The following is a 15261-nucleotide window of genomic DNA, read 5'->3' as shown; positions in this document are numbered from 1 at the left end:
TCTACTCTTGCATTGTTTTGTTTTATATATATTTTCCTCTCGTGCTAATAAATAAATAAATACATAAATTGTTTATATATTTTGCTGTTAAAATGCACCAGACAAATAAGCTTTGTTCCTGTAATTTGTTTACATGTTTTGTTCATTTAAAATAAATTTTTCTGTTGCTGTGCCAATCCCTTGCCCCTTTAATGTGAAAGTTTCATTTTAATATAAGGTTTTGGCTGTTAACATTTTACTATGATAAGGAAGTTACGAGATTTAGTGAAGTTATTTCAATGTATCTATTTTTTGGACATTTTACAGCGCTTAAAAAAAATATCGCAATATTATCATTTACCATGATAATTTGGTGACTATAATCGAGATCAGGGGTCGCGTTAACCGGATATTCTCGGTCATTGACCGTTTTTTTACAGCAATGACCGGAAAATCTGAAGGCCGTCGGTCATTTTGACCGGTTGCAATTACCACCCCTGCCCACATGGCGGCGGAGTGCATAGTCAGTGGCTGCCGCTTTCACACTGCAGAGAAAAAGTCATTCATCTGCTTCATGTAGCCTTGTTGAGCCCTGGACACACCGGACGCGTAGTGCCGCGGAAGTCCTGCGAGTGTACTCACAGCCGCTTGACTGCCCACACAGGCAGCACATTTCTCCTGCGCTCTCCACGCCGGTTAAACATTGACCACTCGTCTGTTCCCGTCAGTGCTCGTTTTTTCATTTCAACAGGTCATTTTAAACATGGGTAAGTCCATATTTTAATCGTTTATTATGACGTAATAAGTTAATTACAATTTTGCATGTCATTGCACGTCCATGTATTGAGCGTGTTGGATAAACACTTGAATGAATAGGGCATATTGTTCTGACCATTTTATTTATGTAGTAATGTCTGTAGGCTGGGTGACACAAAATTAAAATTGTAATGATGGGATTAGGGTATTGAAAAATGTGTTTGGTTATGCACTGTTGTGCTATTTTAAATTATAAACACGGTATTTTCTCCTCATGTTCCTCAGTGCGTGCTGTTGTTATTTTATTTTGACAATTGGCCGGATTCTCTCGTCTTTTCTGTGTCCGACTTCCTGTTTGGTATGATCCGCTCTATCCAGCTTGACAGAAGCGCTCGCGGCTCGCATGAAAAATAGACCAGACGCAAAACTGAAGCGCTGCCTCCGCGGGCGCTCCGCTCTGCTCAGCGGCCTGTGTGGACAGTCAGATAGATTAACATGGGCGCCGATTGAAAACTGCATCTGCTGCTGGGCGCTGCACTTCGGTTCCGCGTCCGGTGTGTCCAGAATGGCACAGGTGTGTGGATGTCTGTTCATCTTTTCGGTCATGTCCTTATTAATGCACACTTTATAACTTGCTTGTTTGATTCATTAAAAACGAACGAATGAAAACTAAATATCTTTGAATATCTTAAAGGAAAATTAAAATGACCGGTAAAAATAGATTATGCCTGTCGGTCAAACTGACCGGCGACGAAAAAGTCTAGCGCAAGGTCTGATCGAGATATCAAATTTTCCATATCGTTACATCCCTAGTAAATAGTAACCTGTGCATGAATGAAAACGGGTTGGTCTTATCAGCCCTAACCATAACCCAAGCACTTTAGACCTTCCTCCAAGCCTGTAGTAATGTACTAAATTGTCAGTAGTATTGTGTTCTCTGAGGATGACTCATTTTATTAACTATTTAAAGTAAAAAAGAAAAAAACAAGCAAACAAAAACAAATTCATTTTATACACTGGGCCTTCAAAGTGCTCTCTGAAACTAGACCTGGCATGGCTTATGTCCAAAAAATGAAAAAAAATCAAATCTTTGTCATGGAGCTTAACCAAATACATCATTGGAAAGGTCTCCTGGAGAGTAACATTATGTCAGTATGAAGATTCTACATGGTTCCTGCTTTAAAATACTGACATTTGAACCTTGTCCTCTGTGCATGTTTGAAGGCTTATAATTCAGCAACAAAAGGGGGTACAGACATGGGACCAACTGTTATAGAGAGCTCATGACCTCAACTATCATGTGAGTGTAGTCAACAACAGGGGGTGCTGTCAGATATGGGTAAAATATGGTTAAAATTTTTCACCCATTTAAAAATGAGATATTTAAAATCTGATTACACAAATGTGTTTACCATCCCCTTAAAGTCCACAGTGTACTCTCAATTCAGTATTTACAACTACCAATATTTGTAAGCGACTTTTCAAAAAAACAAGCCCAAAGTCACGGCAAATAAGCAGACCTGACAACCCTGCTTGTGTGATCGTGAATACCCGCCCTACCCGGCCTCCGACTGGTTTATGATGACATTTTACTCTCCCTAAGCCAATCATCATCACTTATGTTGTTGTCTCTCTCTCCCTTCCCCCTCACCTGCCCTCACCAAAGAAAAAAAAAACTTTAGAGCTCCACTGAGAAGGAGCTTGCTTGGGTGAAAGCTGCTTCAGTGATCTCAAGTAAAGCCGAGCAACAGCGCATTTTATTGTGAGTAACAGTAACGGCGTTGTAACAGGGAAGACAATAGGCCTAACTTTTTTGATTACTCGTTACTGGAAAAAGTTGTGTCGTTAGTAACCCTGTTTATTTATAACGCCGTTATTACCATCACTGCTGCTGAATCACCGTAGCCATCAGCTGACAGCAACACAGCCACGGAAGCGGTATGTAGTAACTGAAGGAGCTATGTCATTAGTTTGATTAGTTTATTATTTTTGTTTTGTGTTGTTTTATTTTTATTTATTTATTTTTGTGGGTAAACACTAGGGGCACCAGACAGTAGGGGATATAGGTAGCCAGGTGTTAGAGGCAGGTGATGCACTGGGAAGGGGAAATGTTTTTTTACCAGCAGGACAAAGCAGAGAGGCAGCATGGTTTTTGAACATGTTTGTTTGCTGTTGAAAGCTGAAAATAAACCTTCTGAACGGAGCTACTGGCCTGGAAAATGAATTCTTTGACTGCCTGAGTAAGCCTAACTAACCTGGTGCATTTGTAGCCCTTTGTGAGTGGATTTTGAATTTTCTTAAATTTTGATATTTTTTGAAGGAGCTCTTATTTTTGTCCTTTTTCTGCCCTTTGAACAAATGGCCACAACAGTAACTTTGTCAATTTGTACTGTGTAAGTTGTTTTGTTTGAACACAGTGTGAAGCAATTACTACCGCTTGTCCACTGGGGACGTGTTGTTGATGGCTTGTGTTGTTTGTTGATCAGTGGATGTGGTTTATGATCGGATTGATTGCTGACCCGTGTGGATTTCTGAATGATTTATGGAACACTGGGAAATGGAAATGAGTGTGTCAAAGCCAAGTTCTGATGTCAGTGGCTCAAAAATGGATGAACAAAGACGAGAAAATCAAACTCACTTCTAAGGCTTTGGCGAATAAAATTGAAAGGCTCCAGAAGGAGCTTAAGCAAAGGTTCGTACAATTAAAGGTCTGATAAAAACAATGAAAGAGCTCCTGCAGGAGGATGACAATGCCCCACAAGTGTGATTTAAGCTTGAAACTATGAAGCAAATGCTTGATGAAACCACCTTTTTACATGAGTTTGTGATTCCTTTACTTCCTAAAGAAGAACAGGAAAAACAAAATGAATGGTATGTGAATGTACTCAAATGCAACAACGGATTTATTGATGATGTAAAGCAATGGTTTTCTGGAGGGACTGCCAAATGGAGAATGTGGATGTACACGTTAATGAGACAGAGTCTGATGTATCACTGTACCTCCCGGAAAATGTTGAATTTGCAAGCCTGAGTGTCAGACTGAAGCTCCCAGAACCTTCAGTCTGACATGGCTTCCATTGAAGGCGATTTACAAGGGGGAGGGAATTTGATTTTTTTCCCTAACCAATCAGTAGAGATCAACGACTCACCCAGAATCTGACGTCATTAGTATCCATGCCTCGGAGGTGCTGAAAACAAGCGAGCATTGCCTGTTTAAAATGTCTCCACCATTGTGCACGCCCAGCTGCATCGCCATTAAATCCAGTTTAGCAGCTTCCTTAATTTGGTCCTCCATTAACGCGAGTAGTGGCGAAATACCTCAATAGCATCGTTAATGTGGTCTGTAGGATCTGTAGCAGTCGCCATTGTTGCTATCCTCACCAGTTACCCACCGGTGTACAGCTTGACATCAGCGTGGCGCTGATTGGCTAATCGCTAGACCCGCCCCCACCCCCGGTGTTCATTGGTCCGTCTATCATTTGGACGAGATAAATCGCAAATTCATTGAAGTATGCCAGACCAGAGATGCAAGCCTACTCAGTTGAGTGGGCGGGGTCTATGGTCTGGAACCAGGCTATGAATTTGCTGTCCTACGAGACGAGATTAAACCAAATGACAGTGTGTCAAATACAGGGAGTAGAGGCAAGCGAAGCTCTTCTGGAAATGGATCCAAAGTATCATCAACATCTTCAGCACATCTCAAAACTGAAGCTGACATGGCTGCTCTTATTGTAGAAAAAAGGTTATTAAAGGACAAGCATGCATTGGAAGAACAAGAAGAGCAGTTAAGGAAGAAAAAAGAGCAACTTGAACTTGAGATGATAATAGCCGCATTGGTGGCTAAAGTGAACGTGCTAAAGGGCTCTGGAGAATGTTGTGCTTCGAGTAGAACATCTATGAAATCTAATGGTATGGTTTCTTATTTTGAGAGGGGACAAGGTAAAGTGAAAACCCTAAATGTTAAGGCAGAATCATTTGTGCCTAACACAAAGACAGTTAACGGTGGGCAGCCTGATCCACATTCTTTGGGTGCAAGACCTAAAGTGAAGCCACCTCAACCTCAACCCCAACATGTTCAGAGGTCATGCGACAACAAAGGCCAATATCCACCACTCAAGCACAGCCACAGTCTCATAACCAAGCTAATAGACCTACAGCACTGGCACCAAACAGTAGCCACCACAGTCACATAATCACGGTCTTGGAAAAGCAAAATGAAATAACAGCCCTGTTGGTTCAGCAGCAGTCTCTATCATTTTTGCCCTGGAGAGATGTTCCAGTTTTTGATGGTGACCTCATGCAATACCACACATTCATGAGAGCTATGCAACAACCATCGCCACTGTGGAAAAGACAGTTGAACCTGGAACAAAAAATAGGGAGAGAAAATCAGCTGGTCATACACCTTGCTTGTTTTGTGGAGGTGAACATCCATTGGATTTGTGCCCTCAACTGAAAAAGAGTGTGCACAGTATTGGGTAGTATTTCTTTCTTGAGAGAACATGGTGTGTGTTTTGGGTGCTTGTGTATTGGTCATATGAGTAAAGACTGTAGGAGGCGCCTCTCATGCAATGTTTGCAGTCTGAAGCACCCTAGCATACTTCATGTGTACCCAAAGGAGAAAGAGACTAATCCAATGCAAGCCAAACAAGAATCTGAGACGGGAATGGGCAGTGCTCTGATTTTCGTTAAATCTAGTGGTGTTACAGGTGGAAGTGAGCAGGACTGTACCCTCTCCTTTTATGTCTAAAAGGGGACAGAAGACATTAATAACATACGCTTTCCTGGATCCTGGGAGCACAGCATCATTCTGCACGGAACGACTGATGAACAAATTGAATCTCAGGGGAAGAAAAACAGGTGTTCTCCTTCGAACCATGGCTCAGGAGAAGGTGGTTGGAAGCAATACTCTTTCAGATTTTGAAGTGGCAGGTTTAGACAGCGACTGCTGTTATGAGCTGCCTGACATTTAAGCACAGAATAGAGACAACATTCCTCGGCAGAAAGATCTTCTAAGGTGGCCACATCTGAAACACATACAAATAACTGACATTGACTCAGACATTAATCTGGTAATTGGAACCAACGTTCCAAAAGCATTGGAACCATGGCAAGTTATTTGGAGTAAAGATGGAGGCCCATATGCTGTGAAAACTGTGCTGGGATGGACTGTGAATGGACCTCTCAAGGGAGATGGAAGTAGTGGAACTTCTTGCGGACCGACAGATGTCACAGTCAATTGGATCTCAGTTGCTAACCTTGAAGATTTGTGGAAGCAGCAGCTAAAGGCAGATTTCCCGGAATGCAGCCAGGATGGGCAGATGGGATTGTCAAGAGAGGACAGTCGCCAAGTCTGCTAAACTGATCGATGGCAATTACAGTATCAGCTTACCTTTGAGGAAAGGGGATATAAATATGCTGAACAACAGAAAAGTTGTGGAACAGCTCCAAGCCGAAGCCCACGGTTCACCACCAGCCTGTTCATGTCTCTAACCGCTTTTCCCCACTCAGCGACACACCCACTGAGGAGAAAACTCTGATCATTGGCAGCTCTATTCTGAGGAACGTGAAGTTAGCAACACCAGCGGCCATAGTCAAATGTATCCCTGGGGCCAGAGCGGGCAACATTGAATCAAATTTAAAACTGCTGGCTAAAGCTAAACATAGATTTAGTAAGATCGTTATTCACGTTGGCGGCAATGACATCCGGTTACGCCAATCGGAGGTCACTAAAATTAATATTGTCTCGGTGTGTGAATATGCAAAAATGATGTCAGACTCCGTAGTTTTCTCTGGACCCCTCCCAAATCTGACCAGTGATGACATGTTTAGCTGCATGTCATCATTTAATCGCTGGCTGTCCAGGTGGTGTCCAGCAAACAATGTGGGTTTTGTTAATCATTGGCAAACTTTCTGGGGAAAACCTGGTCTTTTTAGGAGAGACACCATTCATCCCACTTTGGATGGAGCTGCTGTCATATCTAGAAACCTGGCAGAGTTTATTTGTAATTCAAAACCCTGACAACCCAGAGTTGAGATCAGGACTCAGAGTCACAGTCCTATACGCTATACGCTCTCTGAGCTTCTAGTGCAGTTACCCACCCATAGTTTTATACAAATGGTGTCTGTCCCCCGACCACCTAAATTATTTAAATCTAAAATTAAACAAAGAGGAGTTGTGCATAACAACCTCATAAAAATTAAAACCTCCTCTGTGACAGAAAGACAAAACAGGAGAATTAAATGCGGACTGTTAAATATCAGGTCTCTATCATCGAAAGCAGTGTTAATAAACGAATTAATATCAGATAATCATATTGATTTACTCAGTCTTACTGAAACCTGGCTGTGTCAAGATGAATGTTAGTCTAAATGAATCCACTCCTCCCAGTCATAATAATACCCACATTTCTCGAGGCAGCGGCCGAGGAGGGGGAGTTGCAGCCATTTTTAACTCTAATCTGTTAATCAGCCCTAAACCTAAACTAGACTATAATTCATTTGAAAGCCTCGTTCTTAGTCTTTTACATCGGACCTAGAAAACCTCGCAGCCACTTTTATTTGTTATAGTGTACCGTGCTCCTGGCCCATATTCTGAATTTGTATCTGAATTCTCAGAGTTTTTATCCAGTTTAGTTCTTAAATCAGATAAAGTTATTATTGTAGGCAATTTTAACATTCATGTTGATGCTGATAATGACTCCCTGGCTACTGCGTTTACCTCATTATTAGACTCCATCGACTTCAGTCAGGGTGTACATGAACCAACTCACTGTTTTAACCATACCCTCGATCTAGTTCTGACGTATGGAATTGAAATTGATAACCTAACAGTCTTTCCACAGAATCCCTCACTATCGGATCATTATTTGATTACTTTTGATTTCTTTTTACTCTATTACACACCACTCAGCAACGGTTACTCTACTAGATGTTTATCAGATACGGCTGTCGCAAAATAAAAATAAGTTAACAAAGCAAAGAAAGTTCGCTCCTTGGTATAACTCACCTGTAAGTTAAAACAAATATCTTGAAAATTTGAAAGGAATTGGCGATTAACCAAACTGGAAGAATCTCGTTTAATCTGGGCAGACAGTCTCAAAACATTTAAGAGGGGCCTCCGCAATGCCAGAGCCAACTAATACTCATCTTTAATAGAAGAAAATAAGAACAACCCCAGGTTTCTTTTCAGCACTGTAGCAAGGCTGATTGAGAGTCACAGCTTGATTGAGCCTTATATTCCTTTAGCCCTTAGGAGTAATTTATGAGCTTTATTAATGACAAAATTCTAACTATTAGAGGCAAAATTCATGACCTCCTGTCCTCAGATAGTACCTATCTGCCCTCAAACACAGCTGTAAGACCTAATATATATTTAGATTGCTTCTCCCCAATTTCTCTTCAAGAATTGACCGCAGTGATTTCTTCATCTAAATCATTGATGTGTCTCATAGACCCCATCCCAACTAGGCTACTTAAGGAGGTCTTACCTTTAGTTAACACTCATATATTAGATATGATCAGTATATCCTTATTAACAGGCTATGTACCACAGTCTTTTAAGGTAGCTGTAATTAAACCTCTCCAAAAAAAGCCCACCCTGGATCCAGAGGTGTTAGCCAACCAATATCAATATACCAATATCTAATCTTCCCTTTATGTCAAAGATCCTTGAGAAAGTAGTCGCAGACCAGCTGTGTGATTTTCTCCACGATAATAACTTATTTGAGGAATTTCAGTCAGGACTTAGAATGCATCATAGCACTGAGACAGCACTAGTTAAAATTAAAAAATGATCTTCTGATTGCTTTGGAAAAGGGACTCGTCTCTGTACATGTTTTATTAGATCTTAGTGCGGCGTTTGACACAATTGACCATCAAATTCTGCTACAGAGACTGGAACACTTAACTGGCCTAAAAGGTTCTGCACTAAGCTTTAAACTAAGGTTTAAATCTTATTTAAACCAGCTTACATTTACTTACGTTTTCAGTTTGTTCACGTTCATGATGAATCATCCTTACGTACTAAAGTTTGTTTTGGAGTTCTGCAAGGTTCTGTGCTCGGACCAATCCTATTTACTCTATATATGCTTCCTTTAGGTAACATCATTAGAAATCACTCTGTAAATTTTCATTTTTATGCGGATGATACACAGTTGTATTTATCAATGAAGCCAGAAGAAACTAATCAATTAACTTTTTTTTTTTTATATCAGTTTTATCAATTTTATTTATACAGCCCAATATCACAAATCACAATTTGCCTCACAGGGCTTTACAGCATACGACATCCCTCTGTCCTTATGACCCTCGCAGCGGATAAGGAAAAACTCCCCAAAAAAACCCCTTTAATGGGGAAAAAAAAACGGTAGAAACCTCAGGAAGAGCAACTGAGGAGGGATCCCTCTTCCAGGATGGACAGACGTGCAATAGATGTCGTACAGAACAGATCAGCATAACAAATTAACAGTAATCCACATGACACAATGAGACAGAGAGAGAGAGAGAGAGAGATGCAGGTAATGACAGTAGCTTACAACAACATTATTGAAAGTAATAATATTATAGTTATAGTTCTGGCTACTGTGGTACAATATGTTGAAAGTATGTATTAATATCTGGCAGTATACAAGTGTGACAATAGTCATATGTGTATAATAACAGTAGAAGTATGACTAATGACTAATGATGGCAGCAGCAGGAGGCATCTGGCAGGACCAGCAGCACAACCACACACGTCACGCTGTCCAGGCACCGCTGCGATATGAGTTAATCTGAGAGACAGTGGACCACAAAGGCTCCGGAGAAGAAGCCGAGTTAGTGACATCCAGAATGGCTGAGTTAGCAAGATGCAGTAATAGAATACGAGAGAGAGAGAGAGAGAGAGAGAGAGAGAGAGAAGAAGAAGAGAAGGTGCCCGGTGTATTATAGGTGGGTCCTCCGGCAGACTAGGCCTAAGTCAGCCTAACTAGGGGCTGGTACAAGGCAAGCCTGAGCCAGCCCTAACTATAAGCTTTATCAAAGAGGAAAGTCTTAAGTCTAGTCTTAAATGTGAAGACGGTGTCTGCCTCCCGGACTGTAACAGGAAGATGATTCCACAGGAGAGGAGCCTGATAGCTAAAGGCTCTGGCTCCTGATCTACTTTTGGAGACTTTAGGGACCACGAGTAACCCTGCGTTCTCAGAGCGCAGTGTTCTGGTGGGATAATAAGGCACTATCAGCTCTCTAAGATATGACGGATATAACTAAACTTCATAATTGCCTAAAATACATAAAAACCTAGATGAGCACCAGTTTCCTTATGTTAAATTCAGAGAAAACTGAAGTTATTGTTCTTGGCCCCAAACAACTCAGAGACTCTTCATCTGATGACATAGTTTCTCTAGATGGCATTGCTTTGGCCTCTGGCACTACCGTAAGAAACCTTGGAGTAATATTTGATCAAGATTTGTCTTTTAATTTTCATTTAAAACAAACCTCACAAACTGCATTTTTTCATCTGCGTAAAATTGCGAAAATTAGGCCTACCCTGACCCGAAAAGATGCAGAAAAATTGGTCCACGCTTTTGTTACCTCAAGGCTGGATTACTGTAACTCCCTATTATCAGGTAGCTCTAGTAAGTCTTTAAAAACTCTCCAGCTAATGTTCGGATCTTTTTAAATTTTAGCCCTCTGAAAAGACTCGACAGGCAGCACACAAAGTTATAACTCTGTTTTTCTTTTTGTCTTCTTTATTTTGATAACAAAAATGACCACAGGTCATATACCTGAAACAAGAAACAGATGCAAAATGTTACACGTAAAACTGTGATTGCTGAACAGCTGTTTTCACTTTTCTACCTGCATATTATATACATAAGTAACAATGTCAACACACAGCACAGAAGACCCAAAGCGACCACACTGACTACATCTGCCAGAAAGCCCAGCGCTCTGGGAGCATGCGCGAAGCAGTCTCTAGACGGCAGCGCGGACATGTCGAGACAGGGCCTGTGTTTACCAACTGCACGTGCCGCTGACAAGTTACAAGAGCCACGAAACACAATACAATGCTCTGCAACAGACCACGGAGTCAAAGTTGCCGTTCACCACACCATCGTCCGCATTAACTCACCGGGCGCTCAACCACCGGCATGTCCCGGCCAACCCCGACCACTGAGAATGCTCCCGGGAGTTAGCCGAGTGCTAGCCGAGAGTGCTGCGCTACACTCACGCCGGAGGCTGAACGCCTATCTTGCTTATAAACCACACATTATGAGCCACCTACGGCACGTCTGGATAGAGTGGTGAACGTCAACACGACCATTTATTCATGATATAACCATCATTAGCAGGCTGTTTGAAGTTAGCAGTTGTAACTCTACTTACTAATGGGCTGTTTGCTCCTGCCGAAGGCTTGAATACAATGAGCTGTCACCGTGAAAATAAGAATATTTACGTACGCACTCACGATTAACCCCTTAAAGGGTCTCAGGTGTACAACACAAGTAAATGAATGTTTTAACCAAATAACATAAAGGGCAGGTATCTCTGTTAAAGGAAGAGAGTGGTTGCAGCAGCTCAATAAATTATGTACATTTTTTATCAGTACACATAAACTTAGTCCCAATAATTTCACCAAGGGACCAAAAGTCTTGACACCTCCCACTTGGCCGACTGATCAAAGATCCAAGGAGGCCACGATTAACACAACAGTCACTTGAGTCTTTCAGTGGGAATCTCAAACTTAAAGTCCTGTCTTTACAGGTATCCAAAATAGAAACTAAAGCGGTTTTCGAATGAAAGTGTCTTTCAAGGTTAAGTGTTCTTCTAAAAGTCCAAATGCTTCTATGATTTAGAACAACATGAGAACAAAGCCTACCTAAGGAGGTAAGCTCCACCATCTTTCCTCCTACTGAGTGTAGGTTTGCCCTCTAATCACTCAGTTGCCTCCCATGGTTACCTGCCAACTAAAGCAAACAGACTATCTTAGGTTCCCTTGGCAAGGACTTGTTTTTTACTTCAACTGGAATCAAGACCACCAACCTCCGCACATCCCTGTGTAGGACGATGGTCGTGGGCAAGGCAAGTTTTTTCTCCGGGCCCTGGACACAAGAGGGGCAGGAAGACCCATGCAGGTTGTCATGTCCGCGTCCCTGACCACCCCCTTCTTGTCAGAATATGTAGCGACGACCCGGCCGAGCTGGAACTGTCCTCTCAGAGCATTTTGGTCTGCTATCCAGACCGCATCTCCAATTTCGACGCTCCTCCCTGCCCAGTGCCACTTGTGCCGGATGAACAAGTTTGGGCCCGCCAGCTCACTCCACTTTGACCAGAACCTGTCCACTCCGGCCTGGAGAGCCCTCAGCCTGCGCCAAGGGTGGGTTTCCACTTCGATTCCTTGCATGTCTCCTCCCTGTCCGGTACACCCTGGGATAAGGGAGTTAGGAGTCAAGTACTCTACTGCGTCCTCCTGCTCCTGTGTCTTGGCGTCGATGGGTCGCTTGTTGGTCAAGTTAGCTGCCGAGTACAGAAGGGTCTGGAACTCCCCCCCAGGTGTAGCAGCCGGTTGTTCCACCGAGGCTGTGAAGAGCTGTTTTAATGAGCTTAACTGTTGCCTCGGCTGCTCCGTTCTTGTGGGGCGCGTCCGCAGGATGGAAGTCCCACTGCCACTCAGTGCCATACCTGGCAGCCATGTTCTCAACAGATGCCCTCTGTAAACAGGTCAGGTGTCTGTGTAACTCTCTCAGTGCAGGTCTAGCGCCCACGGAATTTGAGCCTCTGTCCGACCATAGCTTCTTCGGATGCCCCCTCAAAGCAGTGAATCGAGTGTAGGCCTAATCGATGAGGTCGGCATGGATGGCTCTGGAAGCCATGCAGCAATACACTACTCCCCAGACCTTTTTCTTAGTCCTTTTCTTAACAGCGTCCCTCACCTCGAAGGGGCCGAAGAGATCCAGTGTGGTGTACTGAAATGGGTTTGCTCTTCTGGTGCGTTCCTGAGGGAGGTCACTCATCACTTTCTGGCACAATCTGGCTCTATTCTTCCTGCAAGCGATGCATTCGTTGACCACTTTCTTGACTGTCCTCCGACCTTGCACTACCCAGGCTTTATTTCTTGTGCGCAGCAGTGTGGCAGCAACGCCTTCATGATTTGATTCATGAGCTTCTCTTGCTAGTGAAGTCCCCAGCCATGACTGGAAAGGGATTAACGGTACAGCCGTTCCATCTTCGTTCCAAGATTGGACTCTACCGCCACACAGCAAGAGTCCTGTGTTGTCATCCTTGGTCACAACCAGGCGGTTCAGGATCGTGTCGTGAAATTCTGCACCGTCCTGGGCCGCAAGGGCCAGGTCTTGGAAGGCCGTTATCCTTTCTTCCACGGACAGCTTAGAGCCCTTTGTCTCCCACTTTGCTGGACCTGAGGCTTGCTGTTTTCTATTTAGCCAGGATTCCGCAGCTCGTCGAGTCCAGGTGACAGTCCCACACAGTTTTAACAAGGTACTGAACCGCCTGGGCTCGACAAGGCGCACGAGATCTACAGCCCAGGGTTTCCTTCTTGGCTTCTCTGCTGCTGGATTTGGATCCCGGCCTTTTGGCAGTTGCTGCAGCGCGGAACAACCATCTTCACCCATGGAGTCTCCCGAGTCCAGGTCGACGTCAGTTCTGCTGGGGCTAGATATCTTTTGCGACTGAGCCCTGGTGACCGCAGCTGAGAAAGCTTTTCTCTTAAGCTTTTTCACATCATCAGCAACGGTGGTCACTATCTCGCTGGCCATTTTCACTGGCCACTCAGCTTCCGGCCATCTTAGGAACTCAGGAGCTCTTTGCCACTCCGACTCTTCATCAAGCTCCTCAGGAGATGCTCCCCTTGTAATGATGTCTGCTATGATGAGGTTGCCCTCAACCGACCTCCAGTCTTCTATTGGTCGGGCCTTCTGGATTTCTCCGATGCGGTACGCAAAGAAGGTCTGATAGCCATAACTATCCCTCTGGATCGCTCCCAGAATTGTTTGGCTATCTATGAAGTGGATCCAGTGCACGACCTCGATGCGGCAGTGCTTCTCAAAGTACCTTTTCAGATGGGTTGTGAAGACAGCGCCGCATAACTCTGCCTTAATCATGTCCCCTTTTTGGTCAAGGGGAGTAAGTTTGGCCTTTGACTCAACCAATCTTACGACGACCTCGTTCTGCGTCTCCCACCGGAGGTAGAGCACAGCGCCATAGGAAGCCTCACTCCCATCTGAAAACGTGACTCCCACTGGGCGGCCGATGACTCCTGGTGGTGTGAGGCTTTTCTCGAACCTGATCTGGCCAAGTCTCACATACTCCTTGAAGAGTCTTATGGACGCCTCCCGGAGTTTTGGTGAGAGAGGGTCATCCCAGGTATCCTTTGTTGGGTTGTCTTTCCCCGCTTCTTGGTAGGATTCCCTCACGAGCATCACTCCTTTCTGCTTAGCAAGTGTGGCTAGACCAATGGGGTCACAGAATGCAGCAATCTGACTTAACAGCACTCGACATGTCAAGGGATTTGGAGTGTTACTTCTGACTTCATCTTCGCGCAAGTCAAGTCCCGTTCTCATTTTGCCTTGCTTTTTCGAGAAGTTGATGGACGTCATTACGAAAAGTTTGTCGGTCTCTGGTTCATAACCGACTCCCAGTGCTTTGCTCTCTTCGACCTGCATTTGATTGGGTAACACCAGAGTTTTGGGTGCAGACATGACTCCTCCGCTGTCACTGGAGTTGGCTGTGACTCCTGACCTCCCACTTTGGCCAGACAAGACCCACGGTTTAAGGGAGAAGCCCCCGGCCTTTAAGATCTTTTCTACTCCTTTGGTGATCCTTTCCAGCGTTTTCAGGTTGTCATGGGACGTTAAGATGTCATCCACATAGCTGTCTTCTACCAGAACCCGGCGCTCTTCAACCATGGCAGCGAACTGGGGCAGGTTTGCCGTTTCTCTCATGGCAACCTGAGCGATGCAGCCAGCAGGCTTATCGCCGATGTTGACCCTGACAACGACGAAGACTTCGATTTCTTCCTCTGGGTTGTCTCTCCAGAGGAAGCGGTGAAGCTGGACTTTTTTGTCCTTCAGCCAAACGGAGTTGTACATTTTTCTTACATCACCTAAGGCGGCGTACAACCTGCTCCTGAACCTTAGAAGGACTCCTCTAATTGCATTGAGGACGTCTGGACCCTTGTGCAGGAGATCATTCGAACTTACCCCCAGGAACTCTGTTACTACTACTACTGTTCCAAACGATTCTCACAAGGGTAGTGGTTGAGTGAGGATTTGGCGCGACTAGATGACTGATGTACCACTTCGGTCCCTTCCAACTGTCGATGTCCTCTTTAGTGAGTTTAGTGGCAGCTCCCCTTGAGACCATCTTGTGGATTTGTTCTCTGTATGCTGCCTTCCACTCCGGCTCCCTCTCGAGATGTTTCTCCATGTTTAAGGGTGGTTTCCCTTTACAGGGGGAAGGCCTTGCACTTCTTTTGAGATTAGCAGCAGTATCTTTGGCTTGTTTCCATACTTATTGTCCAGGAGC

General features: G+C 44.0%; 1 protein-coding gene across 1 annotated transcript in view; it reads left to right on the top strand.

Annotated features, from left to right (window-relative positions):
• Nucleotides 1-15261, top strand: part of eno4 (enolase 4) — a 193883-nt gene that overhangs the window by 42094 nt on the left and 136528 nt on the right. Inside the window, 5 exon segments of the mRNA XM_049601099.1 lie at nucleotides 11781-12094; nucleotides 12956-13067; nucleotides 13527-13784; nucleotides 14622-14819; nucleotides 14919-14986. Of these exon segments, the coding sequence (XP_049457056.1) occupies nucleotides 11781-12094; nucleotides 12956-13067; nucleotides 13527-13784; nucleotides 14622-14819; nucleotides 14919-14986 (950 nt within the window).

The sequence above is a fragment of the Epinephelus fuscoguttatus genome, linkage group LG16, assembly GCF_011397635.1.
Source record: "Epinephelus fuscoguttatus linkage group LG16, E.fuscoguttatus.final_Chr_v1".
NCBI classification, from domain to species: domain Eukaryota; kingdom Metazoa; phylum Chordata; class Actinopteri; order Perciformes; family Serranidae; genus Epinephelus; species Epinephelus fuscoguttatus.
Note: the sequence above shows the minus strand (reverse complement) of the source record. Positions and strands in the feature narration are given on the sequence as shown.